Source organism: Rhododendron vialii, chromosome 4a, assembly GCF_030253575.1.
Source record: "Rhododendron vialii isolate Sample 1 chromosome 4a, ASM3025357v1".
NCBI lineage: Eukaryota > Viridiplantae > Streptophyta > Magnoliopsida > Ericales > Ericaceae > Rhododendron > Rhododendron vialii.
In genome coordinates this window covers 27,749,082-27,770,157 of record NC_080560.1, presented here as the reverse complement: position 1 = coordinate 27,770,157, position 21,076 = coordinate 27,749,082, and the positions used below count along the sequence as shown (strand labels likewise).

At 39.2% G+C, this 21,076-nt stretch overlaps 1 protein-coding gene across 2 annotated transcripts; it reads left to right on the top strand.

The window, feature by feature from the left end:
• Window positions 1-402: 402 nt before the first annotated feature.
• On the top strand, window positions 403-20,847 carry LOC131322303 (signal recognition particle subunit SRP54, chloroplastic). Of its 2 annotated transcripts, XM_058353575.1 has the most exons (15): window positions 403-678; window positions 948-1,086; window positions 3,134-3,201; window positions 3,292-3,393; window positions 4,599-4,751; window positions 4,851-4,928; window positions 5,399-5,524; window positions 5,619-5,721; window positions 9,126-9,226; window positions 11,695-11,832; window positions 11,916-12,059; window positions 12,176-12,251; window positions 13,140-13,225; window positions 13,331-13,456; window positions 20,305-20,847. In XM_058353575.1, the coding sequence occupies exons 1-15, from the start codon at window positions 535-537 to the stop codon at window positions 20,410-20,412; spliced, it is 1,692 nt and encodes a 563-aa protein (XP_058209558.1). In that variant the 5' UTR covers window positions 403-534; the 3' UTR covers window positions 20,413-20,847. The 2 variants fall into 2 exon arrangements, with proteins under 2 accessions (XP_058209558.1, XP_058209559.1); XM_058353576.1 differs by lacking the exon at window positions 948-1,086 and having other exon boundaries at window positions 404-678.
• The last annotated feature ends 229 nt before the right edge of the window (window positions 20,848-21,076 follow it).

Genomic DNA, 21,076 nt, shown 5'->3' with positions numbered 1-21,076 from the left:
TAAATCTGAAAATTTTGTCTTTATTAGAATCTTTTTCACATTTTTTTAGTTTTGCGCCAAACTTTTTTGGGTATTTGATTTGTCTCAACGAGAGAAATTGAAAAAGTAAATTTTTTACATTTTTACCCAAGTATTTTGAGAAATAACCTCTTTTTATCGCAAAAATATTTTTACGCTAAAAAGTGGTTATTTCTCAAAATACTTGGGCCGATTCATCTCGTCGCTATCAATAACTCACAAAAATTTAGCGCAAAATTAACAATTGCAAAAAAAAATTAAAATAAAGACAAAATTTTTAAATTTAACTTAAGTCCAAAAAGAATGAAGCCGATATTTATTTAATTACTTCGAATGGTTTGGGGTTTTCTTACTCCTGAGTTGTAAAATAAAAAGACTTTTCCAGTGAGCACAGGAATCAACTGGATAGAACGGGCCTCGGCAGTTGATTACACCACCAGGCAATACAACTACAAGTCGGAAGACTCGGAACATATCGAGAGAGAGAGAGAGAGAGAGAGAGAGAGAGAGAGTGTCATGGTCATGGCCGTGTCCACCACTTCCAGCCATTTCTCTGCAACTTGCACCCACAAAACCCTATCCTCTAATTTCAGAATCTCAACCAAAATTCAATTTTCTTGGGCCGGCTCAATCGCCTTCTCTTCCACAAGTTCCTTCACCGTAAGTCCAACAACAGACATCCTCGCACTTTACATCTCATTTAACTAGTAATTTATGCATCACGAGTCGAGTAGGAGCTTGTTGGTGCTTGGTTTGAAACTTTAATGGGCTTCTAAAAAAGACTAAAGCTTTGTTTGATTATGTAACAAATCTATCTTGAACAATCTTTAACAAACGAACACCAATTGCTTGGTTCGTTTAGCAACCCTACCAGACACTTCATATAACATAAGCACTTTTTATCTATGGGCATATGACTTGTCTCACAGAGGGAGATGTGGGGTTCGGTGAAGTCCAAGAATGGGGTTGGTACGGGTAGAAGACGAATGCACGGTGTCATCAGGGCGGAAATGTTTGGCCAGCTAACGAGTGGCCTTGAAGCAGCTTGGAGCAAGCTCAAAGGAGAAGGTTTTTCCTTATCCTTGTACTTATTCTGATGTTGAATTCATGTGTAGTGTGTCTCCAATTTTGTTGGATAGGTAAGTGGCTAGTTGTAATTTAGCAATGAGCAGTGAAAAATAGATATGTTATCCGATGTTGCTTCAATGGTGCAAATTGAGTTATTTTATTTTCTATACAAAAATATTCTACCAAAAAGCTGTTTGGGGGCCTCATGATCAGAGAGATAGAGAGCAAATTTAGCTATTGTTTGACCTTATGCTAAATTTAGCTAGATCAACTCAAGTTGTCATTGCCAAAATGGAGATGGCCAAATCTATAAAATTGGCATGCTGCATCGTCCAAATGCCAAAATTTTGCAATATTGTCCTATTGGTGCCTTTTTAGAACAACTATCATTTTCTCTTACCTATCACCATTGATCTCCAATATTTCTCTTAACCATAGCCGTTGTTGATGAGGTGGCAAAATTGGCATTTCCAGACCTTGTGCCAAATTTGGCATAAGATTTGGCAAGTTTTTCAGCCACCAATGGGTTCAAATTTGGTGGAACTATGGCTATGATGTTAAATTAACCACATGTCCATACAACGGAGAACAAATCGATGCCAATTAAAGCATGGCACCTCACCAAAATTACTCCCCTCACCTAACGCCATTATGGAGAGATCACCGGTCATTCCATCGCTGACATCCCGCCAACAACTCTCTTCCGGCCCTTTGTAGCCCCATTGACCGCACACTCACTCTCTTTTCTCTTTGCCTATGCATCGATTCAACCACATACAAACATTGTGGTAAAGAAGAGCACTCCTGATGAATGGGGGAAAATCCCGGTGATGTATCAACGATGACTGGTGTTTTCTGCTACCATCATATCGGGCACAATTCGTTTCTCTTCGTGGTTATGTAGTTTGTCTTTGCCAGCAGCAAACAATTAACGGGTACCAAAAGAGGGACGGGGCATATAAGAAAGACGTAAGAGGTGGCAATGAGCCGCCAGCAGTGGAGGTGGGGTGCTAAGAAGCACGGACACGTCTACAAGCCTTTCGTATCCATGTTGGACACGTATTGGACACGGACACGCTTCCGACATGTGTCCGAATATTTAATTATTTTTTATGAGTTGGACCTGTTTTGGACCGCTCCGACACATACTCGACACGCATCGGACATGTTTTGGGTGGTTATGTAATTTTTAAAACTTGAAATGGAGTAACAATGACCTATTTGAGATATGAACCAAATTTAAAGCCAATATCAAATAACTTAACAATGAAAACACAATCCGCTATTCTCATATTTTCATTGGAATTTTCATCTTTAATTTGGAAAAAATAATATTTTTATATAATATTGAATTTCTGTATATAAATATATTTGTTTATTTATGTACTTAACGTATCTTCCAACGTGTCCTTGTTTTTGGAAAAATCATGTGTCCGCGTATCCAAGTTGTGTTGTGTGACTCGTGTCCGTGTCCCGTATCCGTATATGTGCTTCTTAGGTGGGGTGTGTTGTTGGGTGACAGGGAGGGGTAGCAGAGAGAGGTGATGGAAAGAGAAGGAAGGAATGGGAGAAGATCACATAAGGGTGGGTAACTGAGTACATCCAAAGACATTATAGAGTTTTGTTGGGCCCGCAATTCAGGGCCTGCCTCGTTAGAGTCAAATAATCAAATGATCCAGTCTTCCAGGCTGGCTTAACTGTGTCTTGGTTGTGTTTGTGTTGGAAATTCTCTGTTAGGAACAAGATTTATGCTGCACAGCGTATGTGGTCATTGTGTGGGATAAAAATCACATGATTGTTTCCTGTTAAACGGCGTTATGGCAGACCTGAATCTTAATGGAAATAAATTGACACCTTTTTCTTCCCCCCACCTTTTTTATGCTAACAAATTTTAGCTTGGGGTTTCACCAATTTTTTTTTATAGCTTGGGGCCATTTATGTCGTAAGTATATATGGAGGTCGTTAGAAATTTTGCTCCTAGAATGATTGCTTTTAGTATTCTTCATGCCAACTCATGTGGTTGTTATGTAATTTCATTTCCGTTCAGAGGTCTTGACCAAGGAAAATATTGTGGAACCGATGAAAGATATAAGGAGAGCTCTTTTAGAAGCAGATGTAAGGCTTTTTAGATTATTTAAATTTACGTAGAATTTTTGTTGGGAGATTTTGACTGAAAGATGACTTGATTTTTTTATTCTCTTGCAGGTAAGCCTTCCAGTTGTGAGAAGGTTTGTCCAAGCTGTGAGCGAACAGGCTGTTGGTGTTGGTGTAATTCGTGGAGTGACACCTGATCAGCAATTGGTCAAAGTATGCAACCCCATTGAGTGAATGAGCTTTACATATGTAGACAGTAAAATCAAGGGTTAATGGAAATGTGCTCCACTGCCTTTTTAACTGACTAGGTGATAGACAAAACAACCCAGTCAATGACAGAGGCAGCGGAGAGAACGTACAATATAGAGTACAGAGAGCTCGAAGTGAATGAGAGTGATGTAGAAGCAGTAAAGCATTCTATTTATAGGATGTGATCATATATGCATTTAACTGCATCTATGGAGACTAGGCAGTTGGGGAAGCTATTGGCTGGCTGTACGAACTAGGGAAACCATGCCTTGGCGAGAAAGGATCCAAGCTTCTCTGTGTTTTAAAGTTTTTGTTTTATATTATTTTACTTTGTGACTTTTATTTATTATTATTATTATTTTTTTTTTTGCGGAATGTGAGACCAAAACATGGTGGTAACTGCTTTCATTGTTAAACAATGGGTTTAGTTTTTGAATGTTTGGATAAATGAAAAAAAGTTTTCCACATGTTTAGAAAGTAAGTTTTCTTTTCTTGTCTTCTTTTATATTTTCTATGAAAACAAACTTTGGATTACATGTAACATACCCATGTTGAACTAATAGAAGGGAATATCGGTAATGTCAGAAAAAGTAAGGGAGGGTTGTGACATTTCAGAATCATCAGGGGAGGTCAGTTAAATCTACTCTATTTTCAAATGGATGAATTCTAAAAAGAGAGTAAATTTTGTCCAGATCAGGCTGAAAACGGGGGTTTTCCGCCACCCTTGTGGGTCCCCTTTGGGCATTTTTTTGGGTAATCCAAACTATGCATCTTGTAGGGCTTGTAAAATAATGTATCCATGCAAAAAATTAGTTTGTCCAGACATTGATGGGTATGTCAAAAGTTGAGTTTTTTGATGAAAAAATGAACGGCTGTGGACAGTTTAACTTAAAAAACAGTTCACAGATCCAGAACTCAACTTTTGACATACCTATCAATGTCCGGACAAGCTGATTTTTTGTGCAGATACATTATTTTACAAACCCTACAAAATGCACGGTTTGGATTACCCAAAAATATGCGCAAAGTGGGGCCACGAAGGGTGCTGGCGGAAAACCCATTTTGTCTGGATGAGCCAAACAGAATTTAATCTCTTCTAAAAAACTACTTACGGGATCAGTGGTGCTCGACTACGTTTAAGACTTCATCCACATTTCTGATTTATGCAGATTGTAAGTGATGAACTTGTGAAATTGATGGGTGGAGAGGTTTCTGAACTGGTTTTTGCAAAATCTGGGCCCACAGTAATTTTGTTGGCTGGTCTACAAGGTGTTGGAAAGACAACTGTTTGTGCAAAGTTAGCTTTCTATCTTAAGAAACAGGTGAACTTTCTAAATCATCATCTCTTCCTCTCTTGAACACACATGGAGGCACATGAAACGTACACAACTTGTTAAGCTGTGGTCCTGCATGGTTCACAGGGAAAGAGTTGCATGCTTGTTGCTGGAGATGTCTACAGACCTGCTGCAATTGACCAACTTGTTATTCTTGGTAAACAGGTATATGACTTCGATTGTCAATGGCATAGTCCATTTGCAATTGCCATTTTGTACATTTGTTGTTTGTTTTGTTCCTGCTTTGATCTGGTTGAAGACATCAAGGCAGACTGCAGTCCATGAGTTATCTCCATTTTCAAGTTATTGAGCACAATGTTAAAGTAGACTCTGGCCACTGCTTCTGTAATATTTACACACCACTGTCCTTACCTTTTAAATTTTAGGTTCTCAACTGGCGCAAATCTTGTTCGGCTTTATGTCTCAATTGGTCCTTTGTTTCAATGTTTTCATCCCTAAAATTTCTCCTATGTGTGAATACCATAGGATGAATTGTAGTCTCCCATTTGAAGTCATATGAGGATGTGCTGGACTGTTTCTGTATTCAGTACTTTTCTTTGTGCTTGGTTTTCATGTCTGATTCAACATCAGGATCACTTAATTCCTTCTCATATTCAGTGATAAGCTTGGGGCAGGTGGATGTTCCTGTTTATACAGCAGGAACTGGGGTTAAACCTGCAGAAATAGCTAAGCAAGGTCTACAAGAGGCCAAAAGGAAGAATATAGACGTGGTTATAATGGATACAGCTGGAAGACTTCAGGTTATGTCACCTATCTTCTTGGGGATAGTATTAATAAGGTCCATTTTCCTTTGATGTAGTTTCCAACCTTAGTTAACTGCTTTATGTATTTCAGATAGACAAGACGATGATGGATGAATTGAAAGAAGTTAAACAGGAGTTGAATCCTACAGAAGTTTTGCTTGTTGTGGATGCAATGACTGGCCAAGAAGCTGCAGGTGTTTAACCTAATTTTACTTGTCTGCTGATGAAGTTCAATAATGGATAAGTTGCTCTTAAAAAAAGAATTCGAAAAAGGCGTTCAATTTTACATGGTCTCCATTTTAGCTTGCAATAGGCTCGTGGCGTCAATGCAGTTCGTGCTGTGATACAAACTGGATGCCTATGTTGGAGTTTTGTTTTCCCTTGTTTATATCTAATGGACATTCTGGTAAATATGTCTGGTCATCATATGAATACATTAGAGCTGTAGGGACTGATTAAATCCTTAGCCTTGGTCCCGAGTTTATCTTTCCTCTCTCCTCTTCTTCTCCCCTACCTCCAAAACCTTAGTCAATATTTCAGTTTCAGCTTGGTATCAAAGCATCTGATACCACCCTAGAGTTCGTCAAAATTATCTGAGGATCGTCTGGAGGTGACCGCGGCAGGCTGACACCACCATCCCTACGATGACGCTAGCATGATGTCTTCATCCGGTTGTCTGCGATGGCGTCATATGATGCGTCTCAGTCTTGAGAGTTCAATGGTGATATTTTTTTTTTTTTTGTGTGTGTGTGGAATTTTTGAAGCTGTTATTTATTATTTGGTTGCAAATTTGAAGTAGTTTTGGATTTCCAAGGATCAGTTTTCATATCTATGATTTCTGAATTCACCCAATGTTTTCTTTCTTTTTTTTTTTTTTTATAAATTTTTTGGAAACTGAATTGACAATGAATGGAGAGGTCGCCCAATAAATATGTTGGATGTGATAATTAACCAATGCGGGACAAGCTCTGGCGGAAGCCTTCCAATGACTGCCAAAAATAACTAAGGAGTAATTTTGTTGCTGTTTTGGTTGGGATTACATAGGTAGTTTAACCTCAATCAGATTCGTTTCACATAGCTCTGCATTTTTGTTGTTTTTTTGCTGGCACAGATCTGATGCATGAACCAACACTTTTGGTGCTTGAAATCAATTGTATGGATGCCAGATTCCATGGAGGCATTGTTTTAGAATGCTCTAGGCGCACCTAGGCACCATGGTCCCCTTAAGCAAATACTTTTAAAATTCCAAAATAGCACATTACATTTCAAATATTACGAACGAAAACATAACATCCATAATCAAAGAAGAAGAAGAAGAAGAAGAAGATCGAAGAAAAAAAGGAACATATGTGGACTAGGGCCTCCAGAGTTAACGATATTCTTCCTCAATTCACAATTTATGCTCGTTTGTTGCATCTAGGGTTACCGATCTTCACCCCTTTAGCTTGAAGGATTTTATTAAGTATACCCCACTTTATTATACTTTATGAATCAATCGATGAGATGAGATCTGGAAAAAATGCAGCTTACCCCTCATGAGCTTGCATCTGGGCATGAGGTGTGCGCATTAAGCGCCTCATGTGCGCTTCGAGGACTGCACTTTGCCTCTAGCTATTAAGCAACCAACGCTCAAAAGCTTAAGCTGTTAGGAAAACAAACCTACATACTTAGGTAAACCCTTTGCATTGTGAGGTGCTTCTCACAATTCTAGCTTGAGGGTTATGCCTATGCTAGCATATTCATATTTCCAGTGAACCTGTAGTTTGATAAGTACTAGATGAGTTTTTTCTGCAATCACTTGGCTTTTTCTTTTTTCCACTACTCTGAGTAAAACATTTTCTCCATACAATGAAGATGTTTCCCAATGTTTCTCGTCGTCTAACGATAGGAATGAAAGTATTGACACGGGAGCTCAGCTTCCAAGGAAGTAAAACGAAAGCTTTGCAACGATTAAGGAAGGAAACAATATAATATCAATTTTACGACAAATCCGGTCCGATGGATTTTCTTTTCCGTTCCTTATGATCCAATAGATTTTTGAGTCCAATTGTAGGTGGAGAAGGAAATTTCTTTCTTTTGAAACGAAAAAGAAATGCTAAAGCAGCAGAGCAGGATTTCCTTATTCCTGGGAAGATCTTGCATGCACTCCTCTGATTTCCAGATTCCTGGAAAAAAGAGCTCCGCAGCTACTGCTATCGAATCCCCTGTTTTCGCAAGTGAATCAGAGCTGGAAAGGGCTAGCTGATGTGGGACTGATGACTTTCCTGGATTGGATTCCTTGCTTGCATCCCTTGCCCCTTCTCTAATTCTTGGAGTAAGTTAAGGTACTTCTCTTGCCACCCTTCTTCCTCGTGTTGGCCTAAAAGGAGGATGGGTTTCGCTTGGAGGCTCCCATCATCGTTGTAGCCAGCCGTTGTTTGTGGCCAGCTAGCGTAATCTTGTTTTTTGGGCTCTCTGAATCTTTCCATGAGTATATAGGCGTTCGCGCATTCCATGGTAAACATTTTGTGCGCCTTTCTTTTCTTTTTTTGAATCTTGTCCTTGATCTTGAGGCAGAGGATTAATCTCTTTTTTACACCAAACTCTAAAGTGTTCATTGCTTTATCATTTCTTCCGCTGAATCTAGAGGACTCCTCGGTTTTTACTTAAATGATAAGTAGAAAACCAATAGGATTTAAAACGCGAAGGATTCAATACAGCCATAGGTTCCCCTACGGCTACCTTGTTATGACTTAACCCAGCTGAAGACCACATCGTGGTATGCATTTATCATGTTGGCTAGAGTTAGAGAATCCATTTTACCATTAAGAAACGCCCCTCTCTTGCTGCAGCACCGCTTTACTCTTTGTTATGTGGGTCGTAACCGGATCACGGACTTGGCAGAATTTGCCGGCCGGATGAAGAGAGTATAGTGAGTCAGATGTAGTTTTAGTTAATTCCTTGCTATATTTTTATAATCTATATAATCGTTTGCGAGCTGGTTGTTTTACTACAATTATTCCATCAAGGATGGCGGGGTTCGGCTTTCGCTAGTTTATTGAAACCATTGAATTTGGAATATGGGGGAAGTAGAAGAATAATCGATAGAACCGAAGCCGAATCCAGTCAATAAAACAAGTTGAGGATGCAAGCAATATGCTATTTATCATTCATGGAGGGTTTCTACTTTCTAAGTTCATTTACAAAAATGGTTTCCAAAACTTGGCCTCTTTTTGCTGTATTAGAATGTAGTGTTTGGCTATGTTTATATGCATGTGAAGTCTTTATTATCCAGGGAAACTGGTAAATTCTTGGTACAAAATAGACAGGCAGGTATAAATGCTATGTCCTTGTGATATATCATCTCGTGCTTACATGCTGTTGGTAGTACTGTTGTGTTTAGTCTTCAGCTATGGTTACGAAAGAAATGGTTGTGTGCTTTCGTATGCTTTTGAAGCAATTCAGGAGTAAATTCTCCTATGGAAGCAGAGAGGACCAATGCATTCATTGACTTGAACTCTGTGGGCATAACTGTTGAGTTGCATGCCTTGATTGGTTTTGTTTGTTGGAACCAATTTCATGTCTCCATTCCTTCTAATTGGCTTTAGTGAACTTTCAGCCTTGGTCACTACATTTAATCTTGAAATCGGAATTACTGGTGCCATTTTGTCAAAGCTAGACGGGGATTCGAGAGGTGGAGCAGCATTAAGTGTTAAAGAGGTTTGCCTATTTCTGTGGATGTTTAAATTTATGACTTTATTTGATTTTCTATTTTGTCCCCTCTTTTATATAGAATTATCAGGTCCCTATTCTATGAGCCTCGTGCTTTGCATCTCCAAGAATTAGGTAGTGAATGTTACCAAGGGATTCTCTTTTTACTGTCAATTTGTCTTAGCATAGTAAATTACTTCTGATTAATTGTTAGTTTTAGTGCTAATTATTGTCTTTACATGATATTTATCTCATGTAACTTAAAAAATGTTTTATAGTAACACTAGCAGTTGTGCACATGCATTTGAACGTGGGGTATGGCCGTTTTTCCAATCCTTTCATATCATTTCGTCTAGGCAGTTAACAGGGCATTTAGTTGGATGAAAATACACGTAGCAATGGAAATGCATGAAAGGGCAGTTTTGGTATAGGGTAAATTGTGAGCCAGCCTAAATTTTGTATCGATACCAAAAGGGTGCTCTCCCTTTACAAATAGAATCGATTATCGTATCACTAGGCTGGAAATTGAATAAATTTGTGCACTTATGGGTTGTGACACGATTGATGTCACAACATTTGTTTTAAATATGTTTTTGCATACTGGCGGTGTAGATGTGTATTCATCTAAATGGGGTGAGTTACAGATTTTTGTGTAACTGAAGGCACATTGAGGCTTTTTTAAGTTTAAAAAAAATAGCAGCTTGGAACCTCTAAGATATAAGTAGATTATTTTGTCAGATCTTACTCATTAACTTAAAGATTTTAGCATTTTGTCGACACTCTCAGAAGTCTGAACCAAATTGTTGGTGTGCAAATGTTATCTAAATTCTTTGTTATGTTACTGATGGTTCAGGAGCACCAAAAGGTTGGTACAATCCAAGTGCACTAGCTGTTGAACTTAAAACATGTACATGTGAATGAAGAGCTTCTTGTAGCACAGTAACATAGAAAGCATGCTTGCTTGTGCCTTTGCTTCTACCTAAGTGGGAAGGGAGTGTTCATTGGAGGGGAAGAAGCATTAGGACTTTTTGGAGGCTGCTTTCTGCAACTTTTGGTAGCCCGATTTTTATGTGAATGTAACTTTCTTCTGAAATTAGCTGTCGTAAAATGGGCGAACATGTTGAGATTATTTCTTTTAAGTTCTTCAAATATTTTTTTCTTAGGATTGTATCATAGTTAAGTGATGCAGGTCTATCAGACTATCACTAATAAATATAGCTTTGTAAATGAATGAGAAAAATTATAAACTCGTGGATCATGTATGCATGATTGGCGAACTATGTCGCATGGATACGCCGATACGGACACGGACACGGACATTGCTGTGACACGAACACGGATATGGAACACGGCAACTCTCAACGAATAGGGACAAGGACAAGACGGGGGACACATCAATTCTTTTTAGAATAATTTTTTTTAGCTATGCAAACATACGTAACCACTAAAATATGCAGGTTAGGACTCCTATTGAATACATTATCAACCAATGGTGTATGTCTATACATGTACATTGATATGAAGATATTTTATGTTACACTTTTGGCTGAAATGTTTGAAGTTATAAATATTTTGCCCCCAAAAGCTTTTTAAAATTATTAAAATCATCCCATCGCGTCTCCCAGCATGTCCCCGGCGTATGCCACCAGAAAAATATTATACTTTAATGGACACGCCACGTGACGCGTCCCTAACGTGTCTCCGGCGTGTCGCTTTTCCCCGGCGTGTTTGGACACAGATATGGCAATCTCTAGGAGAGTCGGCGCTTCATAGTTTGTGAATAATTGATTATGGCCTAGTAAGAGGTTAGTGGTGTTGTGTGGCGTTAGTGTGGTGGGCAATTCCCTTGTATAGTTTGCGTGGATAAAGCTTGCAACTCTTGATTTCTGGACCAATGATTGCTTTTACTCTTTTTTTTATGGAGCAACAATTCTATTAGCCTTTCAATAACTTGCTTGTGTCGGTAGTATCCCCCGTGGACCTTCTTTTGTAGTAAAATCTTCAATGAGTGGACAAGCAAGAAACCAAATAAACATGAAGGCAAGCCATGCTTAACCTCCCATTGTCTGGTGCGTTTAAAAGTGTAAGAAGGAAACTATGACTCGTGGTCTGTTTTAGGCAACAAAATAATGGTCTGCACGACTTGGAGCTGATAAGCGGAAAAGGTGCTTTAGTTTTTGCAATTTAAGTCCTGTGATGGCAACATACATGCAATGTCAGTTCACTACTATTTTGCACAACCTGTAAAGCGAGTCATGACAGATCTTGTTATTCCACTCGGATTGTATCTTGGGAGAGGTGTTTTAGTGTATGACCGATGACCAAAAATGATAAAGTTTCTAATTCTAGTTAACTGAAGCCTGAAATTGCAAGATAAGTGATATGATGTCCTTCTCTAGATGCGGTCATTTCTAGTCATCCTTGTTGGGTCCATCAAATTTATGTGAGGAACATGATTAAATATTGGACAATTGCAGGTGTCAGGAAAGCCCATCAAACTTGTAGGACGGGGAGAGCGCATGGAAGACCTGGAACCTTTCTACCCAGATCGTATGGCGGGACGAATCTTAGGAATGGGAGATGTTCTCTCTTTTGTGGAAAAGGCTCAAGAAGTTGTGAGTGACAGTCAGTTTCATATCCATTTCTTTTAAACGTTTCCTTATTTGTTTGATTTAGCTCTTGACCAACTTGTGAGTAGATGCGTGTAGAGGATGCTGAAGATTTGCAGAAAAAGATAATGAGTGCAAAATATGACTTTAATGACTTCCTAAAGCAAACAAAGGCCATTGCGCAAATGGGTTCCATGAGCCGCATTATGGGAATGATTCCGGGCATGGGAAAGGTATGGTTTTTCTGTTTTCATTTGCATGCAGATGTCCTATTTTCCCTATGGTTTAGGAACCGGTAAAAGGTGGTGGGTGATTTCATAGACTGTATATTGGCTTTTCATGGTAACAGATTACTCCTGCACAAATTCGTGAGGCTGAGAAGAGCTTAATTTTGATGGAAGCAATGATAGAAGCAATGACCCCAGGTTATTGCTCTCCTTTCCTGTAGAATTGGGGCGTGTTTTGAAAGTAGGGAAGAGACAAAGGAAGAGAAGATATGTAAATTTTCCTTCTTATGTTAGGTTTCTAATCTAGAAAGGAAATGAAAACTTCAGAAAAAAAAAAAGAGATGGAAGATTGTGTTCCTTCTCACGTTCCTTCCTTTTTCTTTCTTCTTATATTCTTTGTTAAGTTAAATGTTCATTTCTTCCTTATTTTCGTTGAAAGCAAACAAGGTGAAATTAATCGAAAATACTGTTCCATGTCACTTTCTTTTCCTTTTTCTTTCTTCTTTCCTTCATTTCCTTTGTTAAGTTAAATGATGATTTCTCCCTTATTTTCTTTAAGCCAATCAAGGGCAACTTTAACTCCCTTAGATGTCCTTGGTTTTTCCTAGCAATACCAAACAAAAGACAATGTTCCACTTTACAATTTCCACTTCTCTTTCTTTCACCTCCTTTCTCTTTCTTTCCACAACTTCCAAATATAGTGGAAAGCTTGGTCCTCTTGCCAAGTAAGCGTGGCCAGGTTCTACATGCCAAATTATGTGGTGATACACTTCCTGCCCATGTTTAACTAGAGCAGCTTGCTTTGTCCTGTTCTATATGAACTTTATACCACCTTCTAGTCTTTTTTGTCTCGATGCTGTTTGTCCCTCTTTATCATGTGCCGCGCAGCCCATAAGTGCCATCTGCTTGAAACAAAAGATGGTACTTGGTGTAGTGGATGGCAATTCTCAAGCTGCAATGGATTGACTTCTTCCAAATATGTTGTGCACTTGTTTTCCAATAAATAAAGATTTTGTTTTCATTTTTTTATCACCAATTAACTGGTATTTCCAGTTAAAACCCTCTGATTCAGCTCTTTATATGCAGAGGAAAGGGAGAAACCAGAACTATTGGCAGAATCCCCTGTCAGGCGGAAGCGAGTTGCGCAAGATTCTGGGAAGACGGAACAGCAGGTATGTATTTTGCTATCGAAAGTTGCTGATTCTTTGCTGTTTCTGTTATAAATCAATGCTGGCCTTGTGCTTTTAAATGATATTCATTTTTTGCATCAACTTTAGGTGAGCCAACTTGTTTCTCAACTTTTCCAAATGCGTGCGCGTATGAAAAAATTAATGGGTGTCATGGAAGGTGGATCTATTCCTGCACTGAGGAATCTTGAGGAGGCTCTTAAATCTGAACAAAAGGTGCCTTCCGTTGCTTATGTATGCCTTTGATGTTGATTTGTCATTATGCACATTAACAGCAGTTTTTGCAGTTTCATTTTCATGCTGTGTGTTAGCTATATATATTTAAATTAGGAAGGGGAATATATTAAGGTAGCTAGTTTAGGAATCTGTATATTTGATTTATGTGTATTTTTATATTTCCATATTTTGTTTCCTTAGTTGATAGGTAGCTTGTAAATAAATTGTCCTCCAATGGGAGAAGAATAAATCAATCTGATTTCATTCGACATGGTATCAGAGCGGGATAAGAAACCGTAATTTCTTTTTCCTCGTTTCTCTCGCCTCTCTCGTTCCTATATCGTCTGTGGAGGAACACTTGATAACACTACAATCATAACAGACCTTCACCTTTTTCGATACCCTACCTCATAAAACCTTCACGCCATCTCGTCCTCTCACTCAATAAAAGACCTTCACCTTTTTCGATACCCTACCTCATAAAACCCTCACGCCATCTCTTCCCTCTTGTCTCACTCAATAAAAGACCTTCACGCCTGCTGTTCTCGTTTCTCTTTATGGCCTACCTCGCGATCTGTTACCCAGCACCATCGCCGGACCACGCCTACCTTCGCCAAGGCCTCCCTGACCTCCGGCGACCTCCAACAGGACTTGAAATGTACTGAGTTGTCCCGAAAACTACTGGGTTAGAATTTTCAAGGTTTTGGCATCCCATCTCTCTGATTCTATACCTTTGAGGTATCTCTCTTCCTTTTCTCATCATGGGTGATAAAAACAAGGATAAATCCTGATCATCAGATAGAATAGCTATTCGGAATAATTTTTATAATCGGACACTCACTACTGTTAAACTATATGGATCCAACTATCTCCCATGGTCTCGGGCTGTATCTGTTTCTCTCCATGCGAGTGAGGAAACCTCGTTTTATTATAGATCCACCATCTTCTGATCCCACTTGGGGCACGCACGATGCCCATATTATGATTTTACTGTGGAACAGCTTGGAACCTGATATTTTTAATAATGTGGCTTGCTTAGAGACTTCCAAAGCCATTTGGGATACTCTTCACGTATTGTATTCCTCCGATCAGAATCTCTCTTGTATTTATCAGATTTATCATAATATAATCTCCCTTCAACAAGGAGAAGGCCCAATTGAGGAATATTTTTCTAAATTGAAACGTATGTTTGGATGAGTTAAACATCTATCAACCCTTAACCATAGATATGGCGACTCAACAAAATTACAGGAATAAGTTTCAGGTTGCCAAGTTTCTCTCTGGTCTCAAATTAGATCTCACTCCCATCAGCTCCCATATCTGCTCTTGCTGCCCCTAGTGCTCGCTATATCCCATCCTCTAGAAACTCTGGGAGCTATAATCGCAGTCATACTGGTTCTTTCAACCGTGGTGGCCGTCGTGGTGGTAGTGGCACTAAGAAGTGCACTCACTGTGATCGCACTAATCACACTGTTGACTTTTGTTGGAAACTTCATTGCAAACCTGCGTGGGCTAATCAAGCTATGATTGAGGGGGAGCCATCTAAGAGTGTTATGTCAGATCAATCACCATTTCTAAGTCCGAGTATGATTCTATGATCCAACGAGCACATGCATCTTCTTCCTCCGCTGCCAATGTTCTCTTCAGGTAACACATCTCTTCATTCCTCTTCCCATGCACCTTGGGTTCTTGACTCTGGAGCCTCTGACCATATGACGGGTAATTTGTCACTTTTATATGATGTTATTTCTCATTTTGCTCCTTCCTATGTCACTATTGCTAATGGAACCAAAACTCAAGTGCATTGCATTTGCACATATCGCACTTCTGCTCCCACTTTTCCTTATGGTTTATACTTACCCGGCTTTCCTTTTAACTTACAATCCATTCATATACTCACCCACAATTTCCAATGTTCAGTAACCTTCTATTCCTTTCATTGTGAATTTGAAGATCTCAAGACGCAGAGGATGATTGGTGGGGGTTATGAGGAGAATGGTCTTTCCTACTTTCAGCTGCTTGGTTTCTCGGATCCATCTGCTCTTCATTCTACCACAACACCATATCGGTGGCACTCTTGTCTAGGGCACGCGTTGTCTGTTAACCTTAGATCTTTAGTTTAATCTTTACCTGATTTTTCTACTTTCAACTGCGAAACTTGTGAACTCAGTAAACATCAGAGAGTTGCTTTTTCTCCTCACACTAATTCACCTAGTTTGCACCCTTTTGCTCTTGTTCACTCTGACATTTGGGGACCATCTCGGACTACTGGTTTATGTGGCTCTCATTATTTTGTTACATATTTATTGATGATTTTTCTCGTTTTTAACTTGGATTTATTTTCTTAGTTCTTACAAATGCAAATATTTACTGTGTTTCAATCATTTTATGCTGAAATGCTAAATCAATTTAATGCCAACTTAAAAGTTTTTCGTACTAATAATGCTCAAGAATATCTGGCCAAGCCTTTTCAACATTTTCTAGACCCTAAAGGCATTATCCATCAAACAACTTGTGTCACTACCCCACAACAAAATGGTATTGTTGAACACAAAAATGGCTCTGTCCTAGCCATTGCCTGTGCTGTTATGATCCACATGCATGTACCAAAATATTGTTGGGGAGATGCAGTTTTTACTACTAGGTACCTTTTAAATAGAATGCCGACTCGTGTTTTTAAGTCATGTTTCTTGATAAGAATCCCTCTCCTTTTCCCCCAAAATTTTTTGGTTGTGTTGCATTTGTTCACAACTTTCACCTTGAGCGCTCCAAACTTGATCCTCGCTCTCATAAATGTATCTTTCTTGGTTACAAACAAACACAAAAAGGGTATAGGTGTTACACTCCTACATTATGTAAGCCCTTTGTTAGTGCAGATGTTACCTTTGTTGAGACGGTTCCATATTATTCCCAAGAAAGCGCTCGCCTACAGGATCCACTAATCTCTACTCTGGTACTTCCACCAGCAATTCCTGCTACTGCTAGACACCCGGTTACCCAAGTCTATGTTCATCGTCCTCTGACTATTACTCTAGTTGATTCTGCTCATTCTACCCCACCGTCTCCTCTACCGTTTACAAATCCACTGGCCATAGATCCACCTTTAGCTTCCTCTTTTGACCTACCCATTGCAGAAAGGGTTCGCTTGCTTGTACATTTCATCTTATTTCTCACTTTGTTTTGTATAATCGTTTATCCTCGTTTCAAGCTTTTTTCTGTATCACTTTTCTCTGTTACTATTTCCAAGTCTTGCCAAAGCTCTTTCTTATCCTGGTTGGCATTCGGCAATGCAAGAAGAGATGCGTGCTCTGGATTTGAATCATACTTAGGATTTGGTTCCCAAGCCTTCTGAGGCTCATATTGTTGGTTGTCGATGGGTTTTTACTATCAAACACAACCTTGATGGCACTGTTGATCATCTGAAAGCTCGCCCAATGGCCAAAGGTTTTACTCTGACCTACGGCATTGATTATATCGAGACATTCTCTCTGGTGGCCAAACTAAACTCTATTCGTGTTATTATATCTCTCGCTGCTAATCTTGATTGGCCACTCCATCAACTTGATGTCAAGAACGCGTTTTTGCATGGGGACTTGTCTGATACTCTTTGTCGGCTCTGATTCGGATCTCGTTGTCACCGTTGTCGGATCCTCGATTCGATCTCTATCTTGGAGAAGCTTTTTTTGCAGGTATTGTTTGGTGGTAGCTGTGGTTCTGATTTTGGAGTTTTTGTGGCTGATGGTTATGGTGGAGGGTTTTGACGGCGTAGGGCGGCGGGGCGGCTTGCTCTTTGGATGACTGGTGGCGTTGCTCTTTTTCTCTGTCCCCCTTGGTGCTATTGCTCATCATGTTGGTTTCCTGGCGGATGGGGGTGATGCGGTCGGCATGCTGTTGTTGCGGTGATCGGTATCCGTTGGGATGGTCGGTGGCTGTTCTTTGGCTCAAGTGGTGGCTGCAGTTGAAGGATAGGGTTAGGGTTATTTGGTTTCTTTGGGTTTGGGCTTGGCCGTTACGTGTTTTTGGGCTTCGGCCCGTTAGGTGTGGGCTTCGGCCCTTAGGTGTGGTCTTTGGTTGGTTTTTCCAATCGAGGGATTGGGTCTTCGACTGGGCAAAGGATTATTCTTAGCTTTGTTAGGAATACGATGCAGTTCTCCTTGTCCTATTAGTCTTTGTATCACTTTCAAAGATTAATGAAATTTCTTTTGCCTTTCAAAAAAATCTCCCTCGCTATTACTTGACCTGATATCTCCTATGAAGTCAGTGTGGTTAGTCAATTCATGATTCGTCCTCGTGTTCCTCATATGGAGGTAGCCATTTGTATTCTGAAGTATCTTAAAAATGCTCCCGAACGTGGACTTCTTTATCGGTCGTTTGGTCATCTTCGCATTGAAGGAAATACCGATGCTGATTGGGCAGGGTCACCTGTAGATCGTCGATCCACCACCGGCTATTGTACTTTTATTGGTGGTAATCTCGTTACTTGGAAAAGTAAGAAACAATTGGTTTTTGTCGTTCTAGTTCTGAGGCTGAGTATCAAGCTATGGCGTACACCACATGTGAGCTCACTTGGCTACGCACTCTTATACGAGAATTTGGGATCCCAATACATGATCCTACTCCTCTCTATTGTGACAATCAAGATGCTATTCATATAGCTAACAACCCAATATTTCATCAGCGAACCAAACCCATCGAGGTTGACTGTCACTTCATTCGGTCAAAAGTGGAGTCTAAGGAGATTACTACTCCTTTTGTTCCTTCGGGGTCTCAACTCGTAGATATTTTCACCAAAGCTCTTCCCAAAGCTACCATTGATTCTATTTGTTGCAAGCTGGGTGTACATGATATGTACTCTCCAGCTTGAGGGAACTTGGCTGTATATATTTAAATTAGGAAGGGGAATATATTTAGGTTTAGGAATCTGTATATTTAATTTATGTGTGTTTCCCTATTTTGTTTCCTTAGTTGATAGGTAGCTTGTATTATAAATTGTCCTCCAATGGGTGAAGAAAAAATCAATCTGAATTCATTCAACACTTTTAATTCCACCCTTCCATTTATCTGTCATGAACCGGGAATTATATTGGTCTCTGTGACCTGATTTGGTGCAAACTGAAAGTTTTTGAAACCTTAATTCAGCCTTAGTATGGAGGATGATGCTTGAGGGAATAATGAACCCATAGTTGATTCTCCAATTAGTTGGAATCTGGAAAGGGAAGATGGGATACCCACCCAACCTTTGGCAGTTATTGGCCCAAATAGGTTGCCCTTATGTTTGAACCTACAATCTCAAGTTTACTAGTTTGATTTTAACCAGAATCTGTGGCCCTCTGTTGAGGATGATACTTGCAAAATGCATACAATGTCTTTTTCCTGTAGTTAGTCATATTTTTGCTTGTATTATGAGCCATCTGAAGAATATTGACCCCAAGCCTCGTAGTCAAAATGGTATAATCCTAGATTGGTCTGCTGTATTGAGGTTTTAATGCCCCCAAAATATTCTCTAAAGGAATACGCTAAAGTAGCGATGATCCTTCAACACTGTAAAAAGAAGAAGTAGAGAGTGCCCAATGTGAGATTTCCAAGTTGTTGAAGACCAAATTTAAAATCAATCATATTATATACTTCGGGGAAAGAATAATATGGCAGTAATGTTGGAATTTGAAACAGTAATAAAATTTAAGCCCATGTTGGTCTTTCAATTATGCTTGCTTGAATCCTAATCATCTTTTGGGTAAATTTTGTAGCGCTCCCTGCGATTTTTCTTAATGCAAAATACCCCCTTCACCTATGAGAAATGACAATAAACTCCTTGTTGTTTCATTTTTCATTTCATTGACACCCCAATCAACAACAGTCGACCAAACACGTGATGGAATCAACCAATAGTGTCTTACATTGACAACTTCACCACTTCTGATAGTAAAAAGTGATAAAACTATCAACTCTCACATATTCTGGATCAAATGACCTAGTTTTACCCATCGGGAGAGCTGTTTTATCAAAATGGGAAGTATCTATTAATAGGCCTTTATTGTTTTACTCGTTTGAATATCCGTTTTGGTCAAAAAGGATAAATTTATATCCTTCAGGTCCAAAAAATATTTAGAATTTAGAGCTTTTTATTGTTTCATTTATTATCAAAAAAGCGTGAGTTTGTCAATGTAAGCCACTTTTGGTTGATTCCGTCCTGTGTTTGGATGAACAGTTGTTGTCTGGGATGTCGGTGAAATGAGCATGGAAACCACAGAGGGTTTATTGTCATTTCCATACGTGAAGGAGGTATTTGTCATTAAGAAAAGCCTCACGGGTGTCAGTGAAATTTACCCTAATTTTTTTAATAAATTTGAGCTTCCAAAAAGAAGAAATTTACGTTAAACTAACCTGCTCCAGCTTTTGGATGCTTTTTATTATGATAATTACTGTAACCCAAATTCATAGAATGAAACCTATTTCCTTGGATCCTATTCCCTCCTAGTTTTGGAGGAAACCTAAGGGCCAAGCTGCAACCTCATTCTAGCATATCCCTTACCAATGTGATTTCTCCACGGATAATTCTTCTCAGAAAAGGACAAAATACTAGATTAGAAGGACCTTCCAGACATTGGTGGATTAGTAGGAAATTTGGAACCATGCATTGCTTCTTTGGACAAGTCACCACTCACCATGTGTTATTTTATTGGCACACAATCCTTGCTGCAAACATCTTACCTCCTGAATTCTGTATGTTTTTCCCACTAACGTGTTCAAACTTCTGTCTCACTCCTAATTTTGGTTTGGTAGCTCTCTGGAGCTATACTATATAATGACAAGCTGACAAAGTGAACTGTTTACTACTATCCTCTCAGGCTCCCCCTGGTACGGCAAGAAGGAAAAGAAGGTCAGGAGTTAAGTGGGGGTTTGCAGACTCTGCCCCATTAAGGCCAAAGCCTCGTGGTTTTGGAGGCAAGAAGTGAGTAATAGTTTTCAGCTGTGTTATAGCATCTTTTGCAAGCACTATCTTCTGTTTGATGGAATGGAGAGTCTCGGGAGTTCGTTTGGCCGAGGGTTCGAACGTATGCTTTCAATTCAAAAACAATAAAAAATTGTCTTTTTGATATTCGCCATGTTCAATACTGGTACTGACACTAGATATGCTCTGCAATCACTCCTCTCCTTGTTGCATTTGTTAGTGTTGAATGAACATTTGTAATCTTGAATAGAATGAAGGTAATGGGTATCTTTTGACCATTTAGTTTGACCATGTAGCTTTGTATTTCTGTTGGTAATGCTGTTAAAACAGAGTTCTTGTAGGAAATTTTTGTATGAAGTGATTTGCAATTTCGCAGTCCACAGACTCATAATTTCAAATTGTCACTGGAGCATCATTCTTGTGGAGACCAGTTTTTATACATTCACTAGTGATGGGGATTTACTTCTTGAATTTTGGAGGAAGCTATAATCATTTGGTCTACCTGGTCTCACTGCAAAATAACACAGCATTAGTGATACTCTGGCCCTTGGTGTTCAACTGAAACTGTATTTTCTAGTATTTTTTTTTTTTGATACTTTTTACTTTTCGTAATTTTTATTAAGCTTTTTGTCTTGATTTTTGGGATTAATCATTCGTTTTGACTAGAG

Coding starts and splice junctions, on each gene's coding strand:
- LOC131322303 (XM_058353575.1), top strand. CDS start 535: ATGGTCATGGCCGTGTCCACCACTTCCAGCCATTTCTCTGCAACTTGC. Junction 9,227..11,694: donor CAGCATTAAGTGTTAAAGAG/GTTTGCCTATTT, acceptor GGACAATTGCAG/GTGTCAGGAAAGCCCATCAA. Junction 12,252..13,139: donor GATAGAAGCAATGACCCCAG/GTTATTGCTCTC, acceptor CTTTATATGCAG/AGGAAAGGGAGAAACCAGAA.